Source organism: Dermacentor andersoni, chromosome 5, assembly GCF_023375885.2.
Source record: "Dermacentor andersoni chromosome 5, qqDerAnde1_hic_scaffold, whole genome shotgun sequence".
In the NCBI taxonomy this organism is placed as follows: domain Eukaryota; kingdom Metazoa; phylum Arthropoda; class Arachnida; order Ixodida; family Ixodidae; genus Dermacentor; species Dermacentor andersoni.
In genome coordinates, this window is record NC_092818.1 from 46,762,772 (window position 1) to 46,784,868 (window position 22,097).

General features: G+C 47.1%; 1 protein-coding gene across 1 annotated transcript in view; it reads left to right on the forward strand.

Moving 5' to 3' along the window:
• Window positions 1–4,090: 4,090 nt before the first annotated feature.
• The window catches only part of LOC126530314 (sodium-dependent phosphate transport protein 2B-like), a 113,096-nt gene continuing 95,089 nt past the window's right edge, over window positions 4,091–22,097 (forward strand). Inside the window, exon 1 of the mRNA XM_050177634.3 lies at window positions 4,091–4,400. Within this exon, the coding sequence (XP_050033591.1) occupies window positions 4,128–4,400 (273 nt within the window). The 5' untranslated portion in view covers window positions 4,091–4,127. The remainder of the gene's footprint in view (window positions 4,401–22,097) is intronic.

Consider the following 22,097-nt stretch of genomic DNA (forward strand, 5'->3'; position numbering starts at 1 on the left):
ACTAAAGTTTGAATCGGTGTAAGAAATAATTATTTAGTACTTGATTTGCTGAGTTATCCTCAGCTGAATCTTCACTCCATCCTATCAAAAACGCAACTATGGGCTCAGCGTTAGAGTTCCAAAAAAGAGTTTAGGGTGTCGAGCTATAAGGTATATGATGTGATGGGTATATTACGAAATGAAAGCACCGGTCTCATGGGCAGAAGCTTCTTCTGCAATAATGAGTGCAATAAAGATAGTAAATTGTTTAGTGCGAATACGGGTTTATTCAATCGTAAGAACGTTGCGTTCTTGTATTTCCCTGCCTAATGTCTTGGCTTCAGGGCCTTTTTTCCCAATGAACACGCTTGTGCTTGTCCAGTTTGCAATAGCTTTATAAGTTACTGGTTGAGGACACAATTAAAGGATCAGTTTTTCGTAACTTTTATTTCGCTTCTGGAGAGCAGATACGAACGCTGCCCCGCGTAAGTCCGTGTGTAAATTCCCCTGCGAGTGGTGTTCCTTAAAGTACCGGTGGTCAAAAGCATCGGCACGGCGTTTTTATGGGGGCGGGGGGGGGGTGCAAAAGATGTTGCAGTGTCTGCCCCCCCTCCCCACCATCCTTCCATTTTCATTTTTGCAGGCCATTCGACCTGGAACATTCTGCACAACGATTATTTAAGTTATCCTAAAATACAGGTCTGCTCGTATTGTTCTTTTCGTTTTTTGATATGGTGAACGAAATATTTAAAGATCACTCGAGGTATGTAAAACAATTGTGCTTATTGAGCTGGATTACTCTCAGAGGCGAACAACATTTGCAGGAGCAATGAAAAGCAACGTTTGATAATCAGAAGGTTGCGCTAATTTACTTTTTAAGCTAATTACATTACGGCACATATCGCAATTTAGGCATTGTAGCCGGTGACTTCGAAGGTAACATCCACTTGGAACCAATTCTGAGGGTGAGACAAGCTTTCAGATATGCATTTCCAAAGATTACAGCAAAAAGCTTTGGTGTACCAGTACTTTTTAGCTTCAACGCACAAAAAGGCATTTTGTTATAAAGTGAGCGGAACAACAGTATTTTTACCGCAGGTTTGAGAGGGCTTATCAGAGAAACTGGTGCTAGTCTCAAAATTCTTTCCAGGATGTTCCATTTGAGATTATTGGGTTCAACTCGTATATTGCAATGTGTGCGCTAACGTAATTATTAAAAAACCTACTCGTGTTCTTTATTTAATTTGCGAATTATGAAGTTTGATTTCTAGTGCTTGTAATCTCCAACTCCTCGAGTAATCAAGCTCAATGAGTAGGTATCGGCTATGTGCCACAGGCGAGTATTGAAAATGCGGTCAAGACTAAAGAAAGCAGCTAGCATAATGTTTGCAATTGATATTATAATTGCTTATCGCACTTCTACGTTGTAATACTCAAACTGCATGTTGTACAATGCGCATTTTGTCCACCACTTACTTTACTGTTATTATCAGACGCCGTCAACCGTCTCAGTAATTCTTCTCTGTGACCAAGGTCTTTCTTGTTCAAGGCGTTTCGGCTAAACAGTGCGACATCGTGATCTTGCGCGAGGAGCAGCAAAAAGAGCAGACAGTGAAAGATGGGACAAAAGGAGAGTATCGTATCAGTGACGCAGCAGACGTACGCATCTTCCGAAAATGTTCGAGGGCTACGCACCAAACTGAACCAGCTTTTTATTCAAATATTGTTTCCTCGGCTGATAATGTAACAGTTTTAAGCGAAACCTGGTGTTTACCCGAAATAGCATCTGCTGTGTACTTTCCTGCGCACTGTAACGTCTTTCGTAGGGGTCGACATCATCACACCTGGAAGCAGAAACGTGGTGGCCCCCTCGTCGTTGTTGATAGCTCGATATAATGTGCCCGTCGCTTTGGTCTTGAGTGCCATCATGAAGCCATTTGGATAGACGTGCGCTGTTAAGGTGCCGAACGGCTGTTGCTTGCTGCATTCTATGTAGGACCTGACGTAACTCCTGCGCGGTTTGGTTTTATCCTTGCATAAATTGAAACTGTCATAATTTCTCGTGAGAAGCACAAAATATAAATTATTGGTGACATTAGTGTACTCGGAATTTCATGGATTAATAATACTGCCGGGCAGAATTCCTGTTTCGTTTCTCAGAAATGCAACTCTTTACTTGACTTTATCTCATTTAATTCCATGGCGCAACTAAGCTTCACTGAAAACTGCTGTGACAACCTTCTGGCTCTCTCTCTCTCTCTCGCTTGCGAATCTTACTACCGCTCACTTTTGACGCCGACTGCAGTTCGATCTGTTCCACCAGATGTTCGCGCGTCGCTCGTTGTCTCTGTCCGTGGCCACTGATTCGTCTTTCTTGTTATTCTCCCGCTGTCACCTCGTGTCACGGTGAAGAATGAGAGGGCGGCACAGCCGTGAGTCGCAAAACTAACTCCTCATTGAGCGAACTCGTCCGCAGCTAATCGCTAAGGATGGCGGCGAGCACACTCGTCGGTCGTCAAAATCTGATCTACGGGTCAAACGCGTCGGCTCTGTATAGATCACTGTTCGTGCTTTCTGCCGTCATCGATGGCGCTCGCGAGTGTTCTAGAATGTACAGTACTGTTCCCTTCGAGCACACAGCTTGATTAGACATAGGCTCTACCGATGGAAGAACGCCCGTCTTGCTCCAAGCGCAAACCTTGTAACCGCGGTTAGCCGGTGAAAAGCAGTCACCGGTAAAAACCAACAATTTGTATGCGTGTCGATGTGTTGCAAAGTGTACATCCGCTGGGAATAGCGTTCTTCTCGATGATTGTCCGTGAACTTCGGGCTGGTTTCATATGTTACCACGAGTGCGCGTACGAGCGGGGAACGCGAAATACCGCAACGAGGGGCGGTACTTTCCTTAGGCCAGCATTCGCCGATATCGGTGCCACCAGTCCAGTCGCGCTTCCGATAAAGAGCGGTAAGTGCCGACGAACGAGGAACTACATGAGTACACCGCACGAGGAACTACGTGTGAGCGTCGAACGTGGAGCCATTGTGTGAGCTAATCGAAGAGAGACTACGTGACTGTCGTCGCCCCAGGAGAAATTCTTGCGCGCTGGCCGAGCTGCGACTAGAGACTTTTAGCTCAGCGGGTTTACGTTTCGCTCCGCTCGCGGTCGCCACCGTTGCGCCAGCGGAGCGGCTCGCGAAAAAAAGAGTTTTAGCCCAGCGGATCACTCACCCGCTCGAGCGGGGTAAAGAGCGGGGCGCTCTGCTGCCCCACCTCGTGGTCCGAATAGGAGTTACTGAGAAATGAATTTGAATTACGCTTGCTTTTATTATGCAAGAAATGTTGAATAAAGACATATTACATGTTCTCAGTACATTATTTGTTAATAATGCACTGAGTACTAATGTACGGGTCAGCGCCGCAGTCGCCGTCGTCGATGCAGAGCTGCCGGCGTTCATGTTCGCGGCTGCCATCTTGCATTTCCCATACACGCCCGCGCGCGCTTACGCACGCTCGCGCGATGCGTATACCCTCCGCTGGGGAGTGCTTTCCAGCGGGCGTAAACGCTGCTCCGTAAAACCGCTGGCCGCCTCAGCGTGGTGCGCATGCGCAGTCGCGTCTCCGCTCGCCCGCTCCGCTCCGCTGGCCGTAAACCCGCTGGGCTAAAACTCTCTACTGTTTATAGCGTAAGCGTCATTCACAGCGCGTCGTGGCCGGCCGAAGCTGACGTAGACACCACACTTTCTCGGGAGTGCGTAATAGCGTGCACTAAAAGAACGAAAAGGGCGAGCCAACTGCGCACGCGCGTGCGCGCGCACCCGGAAAGCGACACACCTACCGCGCGAAAGCGGAGGTGTGCACAAAAAAATAAAAATAAATACGATATCTTTGCCGGCGACCGACCGGCCAATTCTGAGTCAACACACCACTCCAGCTCGGACCGAAAACAGCAAGGAGGCATCGCGAGCGCGAGCTCGTCTAAGAAACAATAAATAAATAAATAAAAAGGACCGGTATACACGTGTTCGGCGTGCATAGGCTCGGCATTTCGGTTCCATATTTTTTCCTTTACGGCGTAGCGCGAGAGTGGTTCGTCCGCGGGGAAAACCCATTCGGAGGGGTCGGGGGACCACGTGTGTTGCGCGCACGGATGCAAGGCCTCGGTAAAAGGCCACCCCCCAGAACGGCAACGGCCTTCGCCCCGTATAGTATAGTCGCAAACCATAGGGGCGTGTGTACACCTCGCGGGAGAGGGGGACGCGCTTGGACAACGCTGGTGCGCGCGCGTCAGGTGGTGTCGGTTTGTACCGAGTGGCCCTCTCCGACGTCGCGCTCCCTGACTCCGTCGGAGCACATCTGCGCTCCGCATCTCGACAGCGCCTGCTGCGATCGTCGGACTCTGTGCGTCGCCGCGACTGGAACCGTAAGTGTGAACGGGTTACGATTTCGTATAGAATCGACCGTGACAGGCGGGTCTGGCCAAAGTGGACCCTGGGGTGATGCGAACATATGCGCACAGCGATATCTCGCTTTATTTTTCTTTTTTTTTTCCTGTGCGATTCGCGCTGCCTATTCGATGGCGAGGGCTCACGGACTCGGCTTCGATTCGCATAGCCTAGCCCCAAACGCCCTTGCGAGACCTATTGCGCGGTACTAATGAGAAGGACGGTGGGCATATTGCTTGCTCGGGTTGTCTGAATAACGTTTTGAGAAGTTTCATCTACACTTGCGTGGAGAGCGTTCAAATCGAAATGCGCTACGGCTATTGTAACTGCCCTTGTCCACTCTCGTCGACTACGGTCACCGCCAAAGCGAGCTCAGCTCGGCTTTGAAAAGGCGTGAAACGACCATGGCGGATTCACGCTGCTTCAGGCGTGTTGTACACGCGAACAGGCAGGACGCTTCATTCCTTAGCAATTCGTTGCAGCAGCATTCACTTTCTCTTTTGATTTCATTTTTTTTTTCATATGCATCGCTGGCAGCCCCGTTACATTTTGACGGCCCCTATAACGGCTCGAAGCACGATACATTCCTAGCATTTGTCGCCGATCGCTCAAAGAAAAAAAAAAACAGACAATATATTGCAAGAACATCGCTGAGGAGAGGATGTCTAAGCAGCCCTCGTTCTTCGAACGGCTTAGCGGAGGCGATTACCCCTACGGGAGAGGCTTCTCCGAGTGACGCCCGTTCTGCGAATGCTTCGCTTGAAACGACGCGTCCAAAGCTTTCGTGTGTACCCAGGCCGCGCGCGCTGCCTTTGTTCTGGTCTGCCGGGTTCAATGCACTCACTGCAAGCCGCCGAGATACAGCTTGCGGCTTCTCTGTCATTTTTTTTCCCCCTTTGTTTTCTCTGCGTCGTCGATGCGTCTCTCCCCGTGAGCGCAGCACGCACAGCTGTTCTCTGCGCTCGGTATAAGGCGTACACAAATGTCGCGAGCGCAAAGCACGCATAGCGCGCTGAACCCCGGGCGCAGAAAGCGTGACGGGAGCAGCGACTGCACAGCAACAACCGCCTGCTGTGCGTTCGATCAAAATCGCGCCTTCGCTGGCGCGATCAGACGTCCTGCAATAGATGTCCTGCAAAGTTGAATGCCTCGATCTACACTGAAAATTTCGGCCAGACGGCTATGGGAGCCTGGACTGTACGTATACCCTGTCATTTTCAAATGACGTGCCGGAGCCGATATTTTTTTTTTGCTAGTTTATTTATTTATCTTGTGACATAACATGAGGGCGTGGGCGGTTTTAATTACGTTAACTTATGGGGTTTTATGTACCAAAACCACGATGTGATTATCGGGCACGCCGTAGTGGGGGACTCCAGAATAATTTCGACCATCTGCGTTTGTTTAACGTGCACCTAAGTTTAAGTACACGGTTGTTCTTGCGTTTCGCCCCCCGTCGAAATGCGGCCGCCGTGGCCGGGATTCGATCCCGAGATATCGTGTTTCGCAGCCCAACACCATAGCCACTCAGCAATCGCGGCGGGTGGAGTAAGCGCCTAATGGGAAACGAAGATAATACAAGTCACAATAGAATGTTTTCTATGTGTCGCTTGGATGGCAGTGGGTCGATTATAGCGGCAACTTCGGTGAGCGGGCCATTCCAGTCTCGCGCTGGGCGCAGGAAAAATGACTGCTGAAATGTCACGGTATGCGCTTGTGGTTGACATACTGTGTTGAAATGACTGGTGCTGGCAATGCGGTGGGCTCTTTTTATGTACGGGTTATGAAAATACAAAGAATGGAAAATATTATTAAAAAAAGAAAGTCGAGACGTCCTATTCTACAGCGCGAGACTAGAGCGCGCGTAAGTTCTTTTGAGATTTTAGGGCTGAGATTCTTGAATTGTACGAATAATTAGACAGAATAAATCGTGTCGCGCGGTTCCGAATCGACTCGAGGACGTTAGTAAGGTTGTAAGAAATGTGCGCCTGGTTAAATGAAAAATGAAAACAATCCTAAAGGCCTGCGCAGCTTCCAGCCACTATAAGGACCGCTGGCAGTTGACAACTGCCAAGAGGCGACAAGATTGACAACTAGTAAGATGCGATCGGAAGATTGCTGGAAGAAAAGTAGGGAAACGACAAAAAAAAACGGTTAAGTACAAAACCAAAGTTCGCAATAGGGGATCAGACAATTTGGTTGTGGAAGTGCCTAGGGCTTTCTTTTTTCTTTTTTTTTCTTTTTTAACCTAGGTAGGACATTAGGCAGTGTAATAGCAAGAGCTTGGTGGCGCAAACCACCACCCCGTTCCAAAGGGCACGCTCATAAGATCGCTCCATGCCAGTATTGCATAGCTTCTTTCAGCTCGTCGCTGGTTTTTGGCTGCCTCATCCGACGTTGCGCTGCCCGTGAGACGTGCACGTATGCATTTTTTCCGCTCTCTCTGTTATTTTTACGCCCATTATGATGGTAATAGGGCGCCTTGCCTTCAACATCCTTCAGATATTATTCCCTAAAATAGGCTACAATCTTGGATTTCAGCGTGACACTCCTTACCATTACCACTCAATTGTAGAAGTAATGGCTTTCACTTTATTTTATCCCTTGCGCACCTCGACTCACCCGTCGAAGTAGTTAGATTTATGACGAAAAGGGATCCTGCTTTCCAGCGTAAGCGTCACGCGGCTTGGTACCTCGTAATGCCAACCTTCAATCATTCTGCAGTTAACCTAACATTCCGCAGCAACTTTTCTTTCAACTTGTCATGGTCAAGAGATTGTGAAGCGGACATTCGTCCAGATAGAAACAGTGTTTTGTCCCTCCGAGTAAACACACAACGTAGTTCTCCGTTCGTTTCTGTTCTGATCATGACGAAGTCTGTCTTTTCTGAATGCTATAGGCACGCGTCAAGGTCCTCCATTTTGTCGTCAGGCAGTGCCATCAATTACGATTCAATTATGAGCATATAATTACAAGAGCTTGGTGGCGCAACCCACTACCCCGTTCCGAAGGGGATTCCCATAGTATCTATCCATCCATCCATCCATCCATCCTGTGTCAGATTCTCTGCACTAGCGGTGACTCCTGCCAAAAAAAAAAAAAACGGGGGAGGGGGTTGAATGGTAACGGGGAGGTGGAAATGGCAACGGGGTGTCTGCTCATGGCATACACTTGTCGTACGATTTCAAGTGACTCACAAAGCACAAGTCGTCGCAGGCTGTGGTAAAGTACTCAGTTCACAGAGTCACATTTGATTTCAGTTTGTCGCGTGTCCTCACGTAACTTCCACAGAGGATGCTTCAGTTACCGGATGCTTCAGTTCAAAGGCTTATGGAGTTTCTTACTGACATTAATACGAGTAAATATGGCTCTGCACTCTTTCAGCCACTGTGGGAATCATGCGTAGCTCAGAGATATTTCTTAGATTTTTCACGCATTTCCCAGACAACCCACTCACATCCTTTGGATGTCCATGGGATGTCCCACTTAGGAGGTGTGAAATGTCCGAGGGATGTCAAATACAAATCCCCAAATACTCTCAAATGAGACAAAAACCGCATCTACAGAACGTCCAGTAAATATCCTCCCAGGAACACTCTGGGCTGATATTTACATGTTACACATTCCGCGTTTCCATAAATTACCAATGCATGCGTCATTTGAAGGCACATAGCCATAAATAGAAAGAACTGCATTTTTCAAATTTGTGCATTTCTTCAAACATTTGCCAACTTTAATCACCCCAACGTACGTATTCACTTGCCTTCCTGCTTTTTTCCCGACTGCAGTCTCATGGCCTTCAGTGCTTCGGTTGTTTTCCTCTTTATACGTATATTTACGAAGCCTTCACAGCACCGGGAACGGTGCTGCGAGGGCGGGAGCACACACACCTGCCTACACAGCACTCAGTGTGTGGCAGTTTCTAACGTACGTAAAATGGGACAACAATGCATCTTGCTTTTCGTGATTCAATTGCAAGCCTGGAACAAAAACTTGAAGGTGCTTTCAGGACGAGGAACAGGTAAAGAAGCAAATGACAAAAGAACAAGTCATCCTGCAATAGTTCTATAACAGAATTGAGTAATAGAAAGAACGACGAGACAAGGGCAGTGCATATCAGGAAGTTCTCTCAAGGTGCTGAATGTTTAGAAACGTTACGACAGAAAAATTAGTTTCTTAAAGTATGCTTAGTGTTTTTTCATTTCTGAACGTAAGTGCACGACACCAATTTCATGTTGAGCAGCGCACTATAAAATAGAGAATAGTTCATAACAGCTAAACTTTCGACATGTAATCTTTATTGCATGTACACTTCCCATAGACAATGAGCACATTAAAATTACGACACATTATTTTGACAGGTACTATTAAAACTACTGTAGAAGGCAGCATGTTGGTATTTAAAAGTAAGAAAAGCTAAATGATCGTGACAAAATCATGAGCCATTCCACTCTGTCGAGGCGGATGACCAACGAAGCTGTGTAGCACACGACAAAGAGGTGACACAGAAGTTTGAACAAAGGTAGGAACACATTTACTGTCTTGACCGGTGGTCATCGTGGTGAAAGGTACGCACACACATTTACTTTTGTACATCCGCGTTCATTCGTGTAATACATTCGTTATATGCATTCGTTATATACATTCGGGCTTTCATTTAGCGATACACTGAGGCAAAGAGTCCCTGCATCTCCTACTTCCTCTCATCCCAGTGACGAGTAGCAAGATAGAGACACGCTCTCCAGGCCGACCTCTCCTGCTTTCTCTTAATTAAAATCCTCCTCCTCCCTCTTTTTGTCTAAGTAACCTAAAATCTCGCGTTTGTAACAGGTGCAGTCTGCATAATCTAGCTGTGCCCTTCAGTTGGGACTGCTTCCGAAGCTCGAGACTTTTGTGCGATGATCCAGCAGGCACACTGCCGCAAGGAATGCTTATACTGGTGTTGTGGTGACGCCGGCAGGCACTCTCGACATACTGCATACGACAGTGACGTTCGCACCGCTCCCGCAATGCGACTCGCACCTAACGAACACTGGTGAACATCACCATGTCAAAAGAGCACACTTGAGGACGCGCTGATGCACCACCTTGTTCGTGTGCATGAAGGCAGCGCGACTTTTCAACACGTGCTGTCTGGAAATAAGAAATGATCCTAAGATATAAAGTCAACAGAAACACGCAAAATACAATTCTAAACTATGAGTCAGTGTATCTAAGTAATATCACTCTCCATGCACGACTTTCAGGTCACATGGTTTGGTTTACACTGTTTCATGAGATTTGTAGCATTTAAAAGAAGAATTCAAAATGTAGTGATTGCAGGAAGCGGAATTCTGAAGCAATGTCATCATCAATGTTGCCGTAAGTTTTCCACACCAAACAAAACTTGGACCAGAGTGAGACTCTACTAAAGAAGGGAACTAACTACCAGTGACTAGTAGGTGTATAGCCACAAGTTGTTACAATGTTCTGCATCACATATATTTTACCTTAGAAAATCCATCTAACTATACAATAAAGGGTCCATCTGCCACAGCAGCCTAGGTACAGTGAGTATAACACTGAAATTATTAACACTAGATTAAAAAAAAACTCAGTGATATTAAGCTTGCTACACTTCAACTGACCATACATTGGCTTACACAAATGCAGCTTGAATTTTTTCCCCCTCATTACTCAACCAGCTGAATTTGATTGCGCCATTCCAGCTCAGGAGGGACGAAGTATCCATGTTGTTCTTTGTGTAGTTGGAGAACCACGTTCTTGGAGAACCCCGTGCTTGTTTTGTTAAAAAGAAACAAGCAAAAATATAGCTCTAAAGATAAATTAGCATCCAATTAGCATTTTAAGTTTCATGACGTGAACGAAGTCGTAGTAACAGAGAAGTGCGAATAGATTTGTAATATTATTCATATTCTTTAAAATTTCTTTAATCTATTGGTGTATGTAAAATTCCACAGAAAGTCATGAATCAAAATTCGTGCCGCAAAAAAGTGCAAAAATTATAAAAAAGTACATTAGTACAAAAAGTGATATTATTGCAAATTTCACAACGCTGTTACAAGACAGGCAAGTTCACACTAATTCCAGAGAGTAGAACACTAATTAAAACATGTTTACAGCCACAAAATGGGCAAAGTTAGAATATTTTATGGAGGAGAGCGATGTCCATTTGATGTCCAGCTTCTGTGTGCACATCAAGTTTATTGTTCTAGTCCGGCACATCTGTCTCATTGAAAAAAAGCAAATCTGGGAAGTCAGGAGGTTGCGAAGGAGCACTGTCTGCATTGTTGAGCAGCTCATTAAAGTATACTGCGCATGGGTCTGCTTAATACCATTCGGTATGTATGTTTCCATGAATGGATTCTCTTACAACCTTAAGGCTGTACGAAAATTATCCAACTCAAGCATCACGTTAATTTTTTTTACTTCAGCACTATTTGCAAGGTGGAAAACTACGCGATATAGCATCATTTGGAAAAAAAAAGACAGTCCTGAGCATAACTAAACGCTCTAATGAGCCTTATAATATTGAAACACGAACAAAGTAGCGCGTGGCTTCCTTAGAGTATTTTATAACCTAGCATTGGCCTAGTGATAACAGTGTGAAAAAGGATTCGTGATTCGTCCAACGCTTCGGCCATGCCACGGACTACAAATTGCGTGCGCGCTAGCGACCGTCGTTGCTCCATTGATGGGGCACGCTCCTAAATATGGAAACAATAAACTGCGCCGCTGACTCATGGAAGTGTCAATCCGTCATGGTGACTTTGAGACAAGACAGCGCGCCGGCGGCAACTTCGAAAAAGCTTTCTCGCATGCGGCGCGGCTCCGGCACGGGGGTCGGTATAGAATCCTCGCGCTCATGTCATTAGAGAGCTACAGCTTAGCAAGCGAGCGTAGACGCCGTTGCGCATATTCTACCGCGCATGTTGTACCGCGCCTGCGCACTGCTGTCTACGCTAGCCCGCTGGCCCGCTGAGCTATAAGCTCTCTGTTATCGTGAAGCTAGAGCTACGTGAGGCAGTTGTGGAGAAGTCATGCACTCCGCTGCTTGCGTTTCAATTTATGCCGATACAGAGCACAAGGGAAAGGAAGGTGGCGCCAAATTACGCAAGCTTAAGAGACGGAGCTCCCTCCGAACTCGCTGCTTATCATTTGCGTTATACAACATTCAACCAAGAACGTGCGAAATTATTGCTTCTAGCGCGTGTTTTCCTAATTTTGCTTTTTTTCTATCTCCCAACAACCAGTAAATTTACTTGTAACCTTGTCGTGACACTGAAAGTGCACCGCCCGACTGCACTTCAAGAACACGAGACTAACTCTACAAACATTGAGGAATGAAAAAGGCAGAAATAACTTACGTTCGTATTCGCTTTCCATGGCGCACGCGCTTCCCACCCAGCGCAAACCCTAAAGAAGATGAAAAACAGCGTCATCGCACGTACGTGCACAGGCCGCACTGGTTAGAAAGAGTTGGAAAATGACAACACTTCCATTCAAGCGCAGATCGGACACGCTAGCGAACTTTGAAAACACTCGCCGAGGGGGCGCGCAAAACTATTGTGTACTAGAGTAGGCTAGTAACACTATACGCAAAACCGTGCGACCGTGGAGGATGACGCGAAACCATGAAAACAGATACGACGGCATATGCGGTGGCAGTCTAGCCTCCATGTCTGTACACAATGAACATACTGTAAAATCGAAAGTAAAAACGAAGCTTTTGTTTTTTATTGCTTTTTGTCTGCCTAATTAGAATTTGTCATGTGTTGAAAGATAGAAAGAACTGAAACATGAACTGTTCATCGCTTCTCGGAGAACTTGGCAAGTCGGTCTGCCACACGGACGGTTTCAATCCCCATAAATGTTTATTTAGAATGAACCTTTCGGGCGCGATTGAAGCGCTAAGTACGTTGAACCAGCGCAGTGCGCAAGATTGAGGTACCTATACATAAATGTGGGAAACGACCAACGTTAGCATATCGTGCGATTTTGTTACACGTATGGCGCAATTGCTAAAGCCCGTACGCCAGAAGAATTAATATGCAAAATTGTAGTTAATAATTGACATTCTGCGTTTTTTATTCCGCAAGGCATGTAATTTGGGAGGGTTACACAGGTTTAACTTTAACGTGATTGAAGAAGGCGCGTATACCGGGATGGCTAATAAAATATTCGCTTTAAGCGATGACGCTAGAAACTTTGCCCAATTTCATAAAGGAAAAGTGAAATACGCATATATGCCTGTGACTATTGCATGCAGGTACCCGTTCAAGTACTATTCTGGGATGTTTATTGGACATCCTTTCGCTAAAGTCAATGGGATATCCCTGTGACTTCCTTTTTTGTATATGGGACTTCAGTACTCAATTGGGATGTCCTGAGGAAATATGGTGTTTTCTGGGTAGAGGAAGCACTAGCTGAGATTCTTTTAGTTATTTGCGGTTCAACTGTGCATAGTTCTAGCCTCACAACGATCATTGTGATCAGTTAACTGTTTTGCATTAACAACCAGTCCTTTTCATTGCGTATTATCCAGCCCTTAAAGGTGTGCAGACATGAAAATTTTCGTTCATGCGTTCGTTGATTCAAACGTTGCGTACTGCTTCAGGAAACACGATACACACCGCGGTATTCATATACACCCGATAATACTAGATAATGTTCTCTAATTAGAATTCACCGCATATAATTAAAAGTTTGATTCTCAACAACTATCTTTCCTTGTAGTATTGAGGAAATCATGCAGCCAGCAAAATTAGTCCTGACATGGCTCATTTTTGCCACATAGACATCTCACGCAGAAAGTCAGCTTCATGAACGCTAAGATATGGGGGTGCACAAAATCGTGGAAAGCCCGTAAGAACGAGGCGTAGGCAACTCCATGTTGCGTCCTAATGCTTTCTAAACATGCGAACTCGCGGCACAGGTATACATTAGCGCCAGATTTTCATCGAGTATTCTTAAGGTGCAACTCTACACCCTTGCCTCCGAGTTCACCATCGCTTTCGCAAAGGTGCGCCGCAGCAATCTCAGAGGCCACGCTATGTGCAGCCAGAGTTTGGTTCCTGTTCCCCGAAGCAGCGACGTTTCGCGCCATTCGTTACTGCGCCTACGCTAACATTACGCTTGCTCTGGTTCGCATTTTTCTTGCTGCGCATTGTAGTCATAATTTGTTGTGTTTCACTTGAAAGCGATTTATTGAAGCGTCTGGTAAAATTAAACTGACAGTTCACCACCTGTAGCAGCCAAAAAAATTAATAAATTAACTGTTTGTCTGCGTCGGAACCTTGAAACATTTGTATACGCGATAATAGTGGGTGCTTAGATAGCGTCACCTTTCCCACGAGGAAACAGCAGCTTATGGTCGATTTCACGTAATAGGTACAGAGGGTGTCTGCGCCTCTTTCTGCGTCTAGTACTGATACACGTGCATAGGAGTAGATGCCTTAGAATGGCAAGTCGATATAAATATCCTACCATATCCGCAGTTCATGTGTAGTAATTATGTTTGCCATGCTATTTATTTATTTATTTATTTATTTATTTATTTATTTATTTATTTATTTATTTATTCATTTGTGACATACCCTCAAGGTACATAATTGTACATTGCAGAGGGAAGGGACGAGAATACATTCCAAGACTATTAATACAGGATTAGTTCTAGGAATTCACAGTGCAGGGAACAAAAGCGATATGAAAAAACTAGTAATGCATTCTTAAAAAGCGTGGGGTCACTGATGCTTACTACTGATGTAGGTCGATTATTCCAGTCGGCTGAGTCCTAGGAAGAAAGGATTGGGAGCACGCGACGGTGTCATGACGGGGTACGTTAACTTTATGTACGGGATCACGACGAGCCGAATAATACGGCGCAGGGTGGATCCAAAGAGGGCGAAGATGCGTTGTGGTAGTAGATATTATGGAAAAGGGATAATGCGCGATTCCTTTCTGCGAAGAGATAATAATGGGATTTGAAGGGTACTCTTCATTAATGTACCACTAGCAGTGCGATGGTAGTTACCTAAGATGAAACGAACAGAGCGATTTTGCACTGATTCAGTTTCGTTAATTAGTGTGGTCTGATGATGATCTGAAACGAATGAGGCATATTCCAATTGGGGGCGGACGTATGTTGTGTACAACAGCCGTTTTAATAAAACAGGCGTAAGCGAAAAATTTCTCTTCAACTATCCTTAGGAGCGGTTAGCTTTAGATATTACATATTGTACATGCCGCTTCCAAGAAAGATCACTACTTATTTCAATGCAAAGATAACGGTAGCATGTAACGGATTGAAGGGGGCAGTCATTGAGGGCGTAGGTAGTGTTATAACGAGAAATCCACATAGATTTGCATTTATTAATGTTAAGTTCCATGCAGCATGTGAGGCACCAATTAGATATGTTATTTAAATCAGATTGAAGGGTAGTTATATCAGAGGCATTATTATTTTTCGATATATAACACAGTCGTCAGCGAATAAACAAATTTGTCAGGAAACGTTATCAGGTAAATCATCAATATATATTAAATATAAGAGAGGACCAAGATCAGACCCTTGTGGAACACCGGATTCAACTGGAGTCGCGGTAGATGTGGAGTCATTAGTTACAACAAATTGGGAACGACACGAAAGGATTGATTGGATCCAGCTGAGTGTTCCCGGGTCAATGTTGAGTGCGCTTAGTTTGTGTAGTAGCAATACATGTTCTTTCTAGGTAGGCAATGGTGCAAGCGGGATATTTCCAATACAGCAGGCCGCCGGCTTATAACGCGTCTCACGTGCACTGAACTCTAGTCCAACAGCTAAATTAGCTAAATTACAGGTTTATCGCATTGTATCTGTTACGTTTTCAGGTAGGCAAAGGAAAGCGAACACGAGGGCGTGCAGGAAAGTGCTTTTATCTCTCGGCCACTTCACGCCGGCTCCTATTGCTTCTTTTGTCGCTGTAGCGTTTCCTTCGTAGTCTTTCTCGCCGTCGGCGTTTTTTCTTTTCTTCCTACACTTGCCGTTATGCTCACGTTATGCGAATTACAGCGGTCGACGCTACAGGCAAGTGCCTGCCTGCTGAGCTCGAGGGGAAAGATTCGATTTCCGGCTGCAGCCAGCCGTATTTAGATGGGGTGGTAAGAGAGAGAGAGAGAGAGGGAGAGAGAGAGAGAGATCTAAAGGCCAATTGAATAAAAATGCGCACAACGGAGGATGTTTGCCGAGATTCTGCTTGCCTTGCGCCGCAGCGTCAATCTCTGGCGTATTTCCAGCTCATTCCCGCGATGTTCCTAGATGGCAGCACCGCAGTCGATGACCCTTTTCGCTGCCACCCATATCGCCTTTGTGCTCGTAGTCGGAGAAGAAGGCGCTTGACAATTTCATTTGTTGTTGTTGATCATGATGATGATACCTCAAAACATTCCGTATTCGCATTGTGCGTGCCGCTGCAACGTCATCGTCGTCATTGTGGCGTCAACGTTGTGGTTGATGGCTTTGTCGTCGTTTTGCTTTACACTTTACACTGGTGCTTTACACGAATGATTATGCACGCTTGCCTTGTCAGGCATTTCGTGCTTTCATCACATTTTCAGTTTTACTCTCTTTATTCCCTCACTTATTATTATTATTATTATTATTATTATTATTATTATTATTATTAATATTATTTTGAACCTGTATTGTGCATTCCGAAGTTATACTGGATACATACAATTTTTCGAAGATCAGAAGCTTCGACTATTCTTGATTTCTTATGGACGAAAATTTGAACCAACACAAGCGTATGACAGCCGAACCTTTTCAAGGAGAACATGTTGGAATAAACGAATGCCTCACTAGGCGAAATTCTGAGCGGGCATTTGCCTTCGCCCCGAAGCTCCACGAAAACTGCCTTAGAGATTGGCGATACCCATGCAGTTCCCTCCGCGCGGTCAATTTTTGGCGCGTCTCCAACGCTTCCTCGCGCCGTTCCTAGATGGCAGCACGACAGTCGCATGTGCCCCTGCTTAAAAGCGACGCCTTTTATTTCGCCGTCCTTAAAGGCGCGCATTTCAAATTTATCAAGCTGTTGTTTGCTGACGCAACCAAAATTTACGAATCGGACACAGCGTATGCTCACAGTCTGTTTTGTGCATTGTTTCGTTTTCTTGAACAACGCAGCGCATAGACGACTCAGACAAGAGCAAGAAAAGAAAAAGAAGCAACGGGCCTTCTTTCGCTCATGCTAGTGTCATTTTCGGTGTGGCGTTGCGTTACTTACCACAACGCCACTCCAAGTTACCCATGGGCGAGCACTATTACAGTATATTTTATTTATTTTTGCCTTGATGAATCAGGCGCGAGCGCGCTTACAGCCGTGGCAAACGCGGAGCGCCTCAGGCAAAGCAGCCGCTGCGGTGCGCCGAAGACGTCTGGCAGTGGAACGCTTCGCCAAACTCGGGCGTGAGATCCAACGCGGAGTTCATCTCGGTCCACTCCACCGTCCTGAGCGCGCTGTGGTCCCTGTCGCACCACGATCTCTCCACCATGCGCATAAAGAAGAACTGTCCGTGCGAAAGCCTCCAACGGGCGTCCAGCGTTCTCGGCACGTACAGGCTCGTCTGGTCCAGGCTGTTCAGCAAGGACCTCAGCGCCAACACTACGCCGACGCTTCGGGGCGAGACGGTGGCGGGCCTCGCGTGTGATCGGCGCAGACACTGGCGCATGTCGGCGAGATTGTTCGAGGTTGCCTTGGTCCACGAAATCTCATCGACCAGAAGGTCCCACACGAAATTGGCGATGTTCGTTCCGAGCCACGGGAGGTTGTGCATCACCGATGACTCCGAAAGGTGGGCGAGGTCGTGGTAGAACGACGTGGGAACGAGGATTTTGTTCCCGGCGGACAGCGTCAGGTGGTGGACGCGAGACGCCGGCGATCCGAATACGCGCAACTTCGTCTTCTTCCGCATAAGCTGCTCTTCGTATTCGAGCATATTGAAGTGGTATTCCAGATAGACTTGAGTCATGTTTGGCGGATGGTTGTCCGCCACCGCGTACTCGTGAGGAAGCAGCAGCGTAAGGCTCCTGAGGAAGGCCTTGGCCGTCAGGTGGTCGCCGGCGGTGAAGAGGCTGCTGTTCATGACCATTTGGGAGATGGCCTTGATGACTGCGTCGAAGATCACGTGAATCTCCCAGCTTTTGCCAATATTGGAAGACATGTCGGATCGAAGCTGTTCCCAGGTGTGAGACAGCCCGTGGACACTGCGGTTGCAGAACGCCTCCTGACTGCCGCCGGCGTCGTGCGAAAGCTCGGTCTCGAAGTGGCTGAACGAGGACAAGACGCTGTACGCGACCATCAAGGCGACCGAGGTCGGTTGATTGGACGGACTCGACAGTCTACTCATGAAGCTTCGGAGCTGCGACTTGCCTTCCACATCGACCCGGTCAATTTCGCGCAGGTCGACGTAGGCCGCCGACAGGGCGTTCTTCCACTCGACCAGAGACACGGATTCGAAGAGGTCGGCGAGTTCGCCGAAGTCTCCGGTTTCGTTCGCAGCGGGCCCGCTTTTCTCTGCCGCCACTTCGCTACCGAAGCGCAGAAGGTCAACCTCCGACAAGTTGCATCCGATCTTGCTGTTGAACTGCTTCAGTACGAAGGTGATGCAGTCGTTGCAGCGTGGGCATAGCTCCGTTATAGCGTACTCCGCTTTTGAGATGGCTATATGTGCCGACGCGTTGTTGAGGGCGTTGAGCGTGAACTTCTGCTCGATTTCGACTGCAGCAGGGAGGCGGTACTGGAGCGACATCTTGAGAAAGAAGTCGAGGATCTCCCTCACCGTCATCGCTGCGTGAACGTGACCTCTGTCGATTACCATTGACGTCAGGTTGCGCAGAATGCCTTCCTTCGACCAGGGCATCATCAGGCAGGACCTATAGAAAGCTGCCAGCGTCCTTGCCGCCGGGCTGGTCCAGCTGGTCGTGGCCGTGGCCCCGGTTCTCAGCATGTTCTCAAGGAGCCGTTGATGAAGATCCGTTACGGTGCTGTGATTTCGGCTGGCGTTGTAGCAGACGTAGCCCGTGAAGTTGACGCACGGGTCGATGCTGCTATTTATGAACTGCGTCAGTTGGCGGGCGCCGTCGACGCAGCAAAAGGACGTCATCTTGTGGCGTCCGCTGGACACCAGCAACGCGCCGGACACGTACCAAATGACCAGGCCGAGCACGAGCGGCGTCAAGATGGCGAGGAAGATGCTGAGTGCCGGCGGCAGCTGTTTCACGCCGGGCTCGTCGATCGGCCGGAAAGATTCAGTAGGGATGTCGGAGGCCGACACGCTTGCAACTCCTAACCGTGGTGGAGCGGTGACTACGCGTATGCCGGTGCCACTTAGGACGGCTGTCATCGCAGTGGTTGAGGTTGCGGAACCGGGGCGTGAGATTTTAGTCGGTAAGCGCTATGGCACAGTACCGGAAGCCGGAACAGCCCAGGAATGGGTGCGCGAGAGTCTCGCGAATGGTTACGATGTTCATAATGATGACCTCAACCCACAGCGCGTACCCACTGATGAGGGACTGGCAAAGAATTCAGTGCCACTCATGACATCTTTAATGGAGAGTGGGCTGCGCATTATGACGCGGTTGAAATACGTGGGCAGAATTGCTATTTCTATCGCATGTGGACATTTAGTTTCACTGTACATTATCATCGTCATCCTCAGTCCCCTTCTCTCTCTTCTTGCTTCCCCTTCTCTCTTGCTTCTACACAGAGTATCAGGCCAGAGACAAAGCTCATCTGGCGGACCTTTCCGCATTTCTCACATTAAGATGGTCTCGCTCTGAGTGGCGCAGGGAAAAATATATTGACGGAACAGGCGGCTATAATTCATCCGTCCTCTTTTTTTTCTCTTTTTCATATAGTGCGGTGACGGCGAATGCGAAGAGGTTAATTGGGACCACTAGTAATGTTATTGGTAATTAAGAAAATTGTACGAAAGAGACGGCTATTATGAGACTGAACTGGAAGTGTGTGATTTCTTTTTTACCTAGCTCCTCAATCACACGCTACGGAGTGAGGTAAATTTGTCGTTACTGATCAAGAGGCCTTGGACGCTCTTGATCAATGAACGTGCCTGAGCGAGGTAAAACGTAACTATGTTGCGAGGCTAAGGCCGACGCAGGAAACCCTATAAAAAACTAAGAAGTTAATTGAGTACACTATCCCGTTCTTGTCCCCTTCTGTCCTGGTATGTGTAGGTCATGTTTCAGGTTGAATAACAAGAGCAACTACTCGCGAACATTGAGTTCCTACATTTAGGCTACTCGATTATCCACCGCAGTGGGCGTGTACCAGCACGACCACGTAAACCAATAAAATGTCTCCTCTCTACGGCCAATAGTGTAATCAGAGAACGAGTGTTTCCTCAGTGTTCAGTAACGTTCAGCAGTTTCTCTGGTGTTAACGTTTCAGCTGTGCTGACGGATTTCTGGCACACAGAGGGCATAAAATAAAAGTAATGGAGCTTGAGCGATCATTCCGCCAAATGAAAGCACACTTGTATGTGATAATTGGCGGCTGCGCCGCGCACGGTTCACGATGACACTAATAGAAATGGATGGATGGAATGGATGGATGGATGGATGGATGGATGGATGGATGGATGGATGGATGGATGGATGGATGGATGGATGGATGGATGGATGGACGGATGGACGGACGGACGGACGGACGGACGGACGGACGGACGGACGGACGGACGGACGGACGGACGGACGGACGGACGGACGCTATGAGCGTCCCCTTTGGAACGGGATAAAGGGTTGCGCTGCCAAGGTCTTATTATGTTGCCTAACGTCCTACCTATCTTCAAAAAAGGGGAAAAAAGTAAAGGAGAAAAAACACCAAGAATTCCCGTACCCAAACTTTCTGAACCCCTATTGGGAACTTTGGTTTTGTGCGCCTCCGTTGTTTGTCATTTCCCTCCTTTTCTTCCACCAATCTTCCAATCGCCTCTTGCTAATCTCTATTGCCAACATGTTTACTTTCCCCTGCTGTCGCTCATCCCAAGGGCTTCAAGAAGGCCAGCGGTGCCCAAATCGACCGCCGGGCAGCTATCTTCACATTCTAATAAAACGTGCTCCATCGCTTCCCTAGCTTTACCGCTGCGAGTACATGCTTCTATATCGCAGCACCAGAGTGCTCTCTAGTATCGTTCGTAGGAAACTTTATTGCATTTCCGGATCGACTCTCGCGTCGAAAGTTGAGCTGCGCCCGAGGTGCCACCTCCTCTCCGTGACGGTAAAACCACGAGCTCAAGTCGGTGGCAGAGCGTCGCATACAGCTTCCAGGAATGGAGACAGCTGTCTCGCGTTTCTCCCATTGAATAGGATTGCGTCTTCCGGCCATGTCTGGACGATTGTCCCCGAGTGAGTAGGTGTATCGCATTCCCCCTCTTTTTCTTTCTTTCTTTTTCTTTCTTTCTGAGCAGCGATATGTGCAGTGGTCTACCTCAGCCGCGCTGTTACGTCATATATGGGTGAAAATACATGTAAAGAATTACCCTTTCGGCCCAGTTGGTGAGGCGTATTTGAAAACGATGAAGCTCCTAGACAAAGTCCCAAAGAAAGGCGAGACTGGCTGTACAAGTGCTTTGATTCGAAGGAAATAGCCATACGCCCTCTGCTCCAGAGTGCTGCGGGGAAGAGCCTGGTGCGTTCCACATTGAATGCTGAACAATAAGTTACGCATAAAAGAGTTGTGCGAACGAGACACAACATTTAAAGGAATAATTTTGGCTGGCCAGTTGGTGAAGCATATTTTACAACGATGGGACGCAGCACACTCAACCAAGGGAAGGCGAGAGAGACGGTACAATTGCTTGCTCCGCCCGTCTCACACCTTTCTTAGTTCCCGCGTTTTGCGCTCAATAGTTGTCAAACACTGTTGTCACTAGTAGTTTTTTCTTGTAGTTTTTTTTTTATTTCTTGCCATTGAACAAGAGGAAAGGGCTCCAGACGAAAAGCTACTAATCAGTAACTTGAGAGTGTCTGAGGCCTCGAAAGCAAACCGAAAGGCCGAATTCTTATGTAGCATCAACACATTTTTTTTAATACGTAGGTGAAATATTACGCAGGTTCAAAATAGCGTTTGCAACCAAATATAAGCGCATTACGTACGTAAAAAAATTGCGTTGTGCTCACTGCGCATGCTCCGATGGTTATTAGGTTTCCATGGCTTATGGGCGCAATGATAAAGTACGCTATTTGGCGAATTTAACATTCGTAATGTTGACGCACGCTAAGAAATGCCGTTGTCGAACGTGGTGGAACCCATGGCTCCGGCTTCAGCGTGAATTGTCGTGATGGCTACGCTATCGTTCTCCTTGATCGCTAGTAACTATTGAAATGAGATTTCGCTTCTTCTAAACTAACCTGAAACGTTAGCTACGAGCGCATAACATATCCAATTTCTGAAATTGTTTGCCGATGCCGGCGTCCGTAAGCCTAACCAGACACGTCTGCATAGCAACAGGATGATTGCTAATGGATTGTCTTGTCTTAGATACGTTTGGCTCGAGGCACCAGATGGCGTTCTGCTTTATACCATCTTCTTAACGTTTGCGTTCCCGTACGACAAAATAAAAGTATTGAAGGTGCTTGCGCTTAACGTGCGTAAGACAACAAACGCTATTCTAAAATG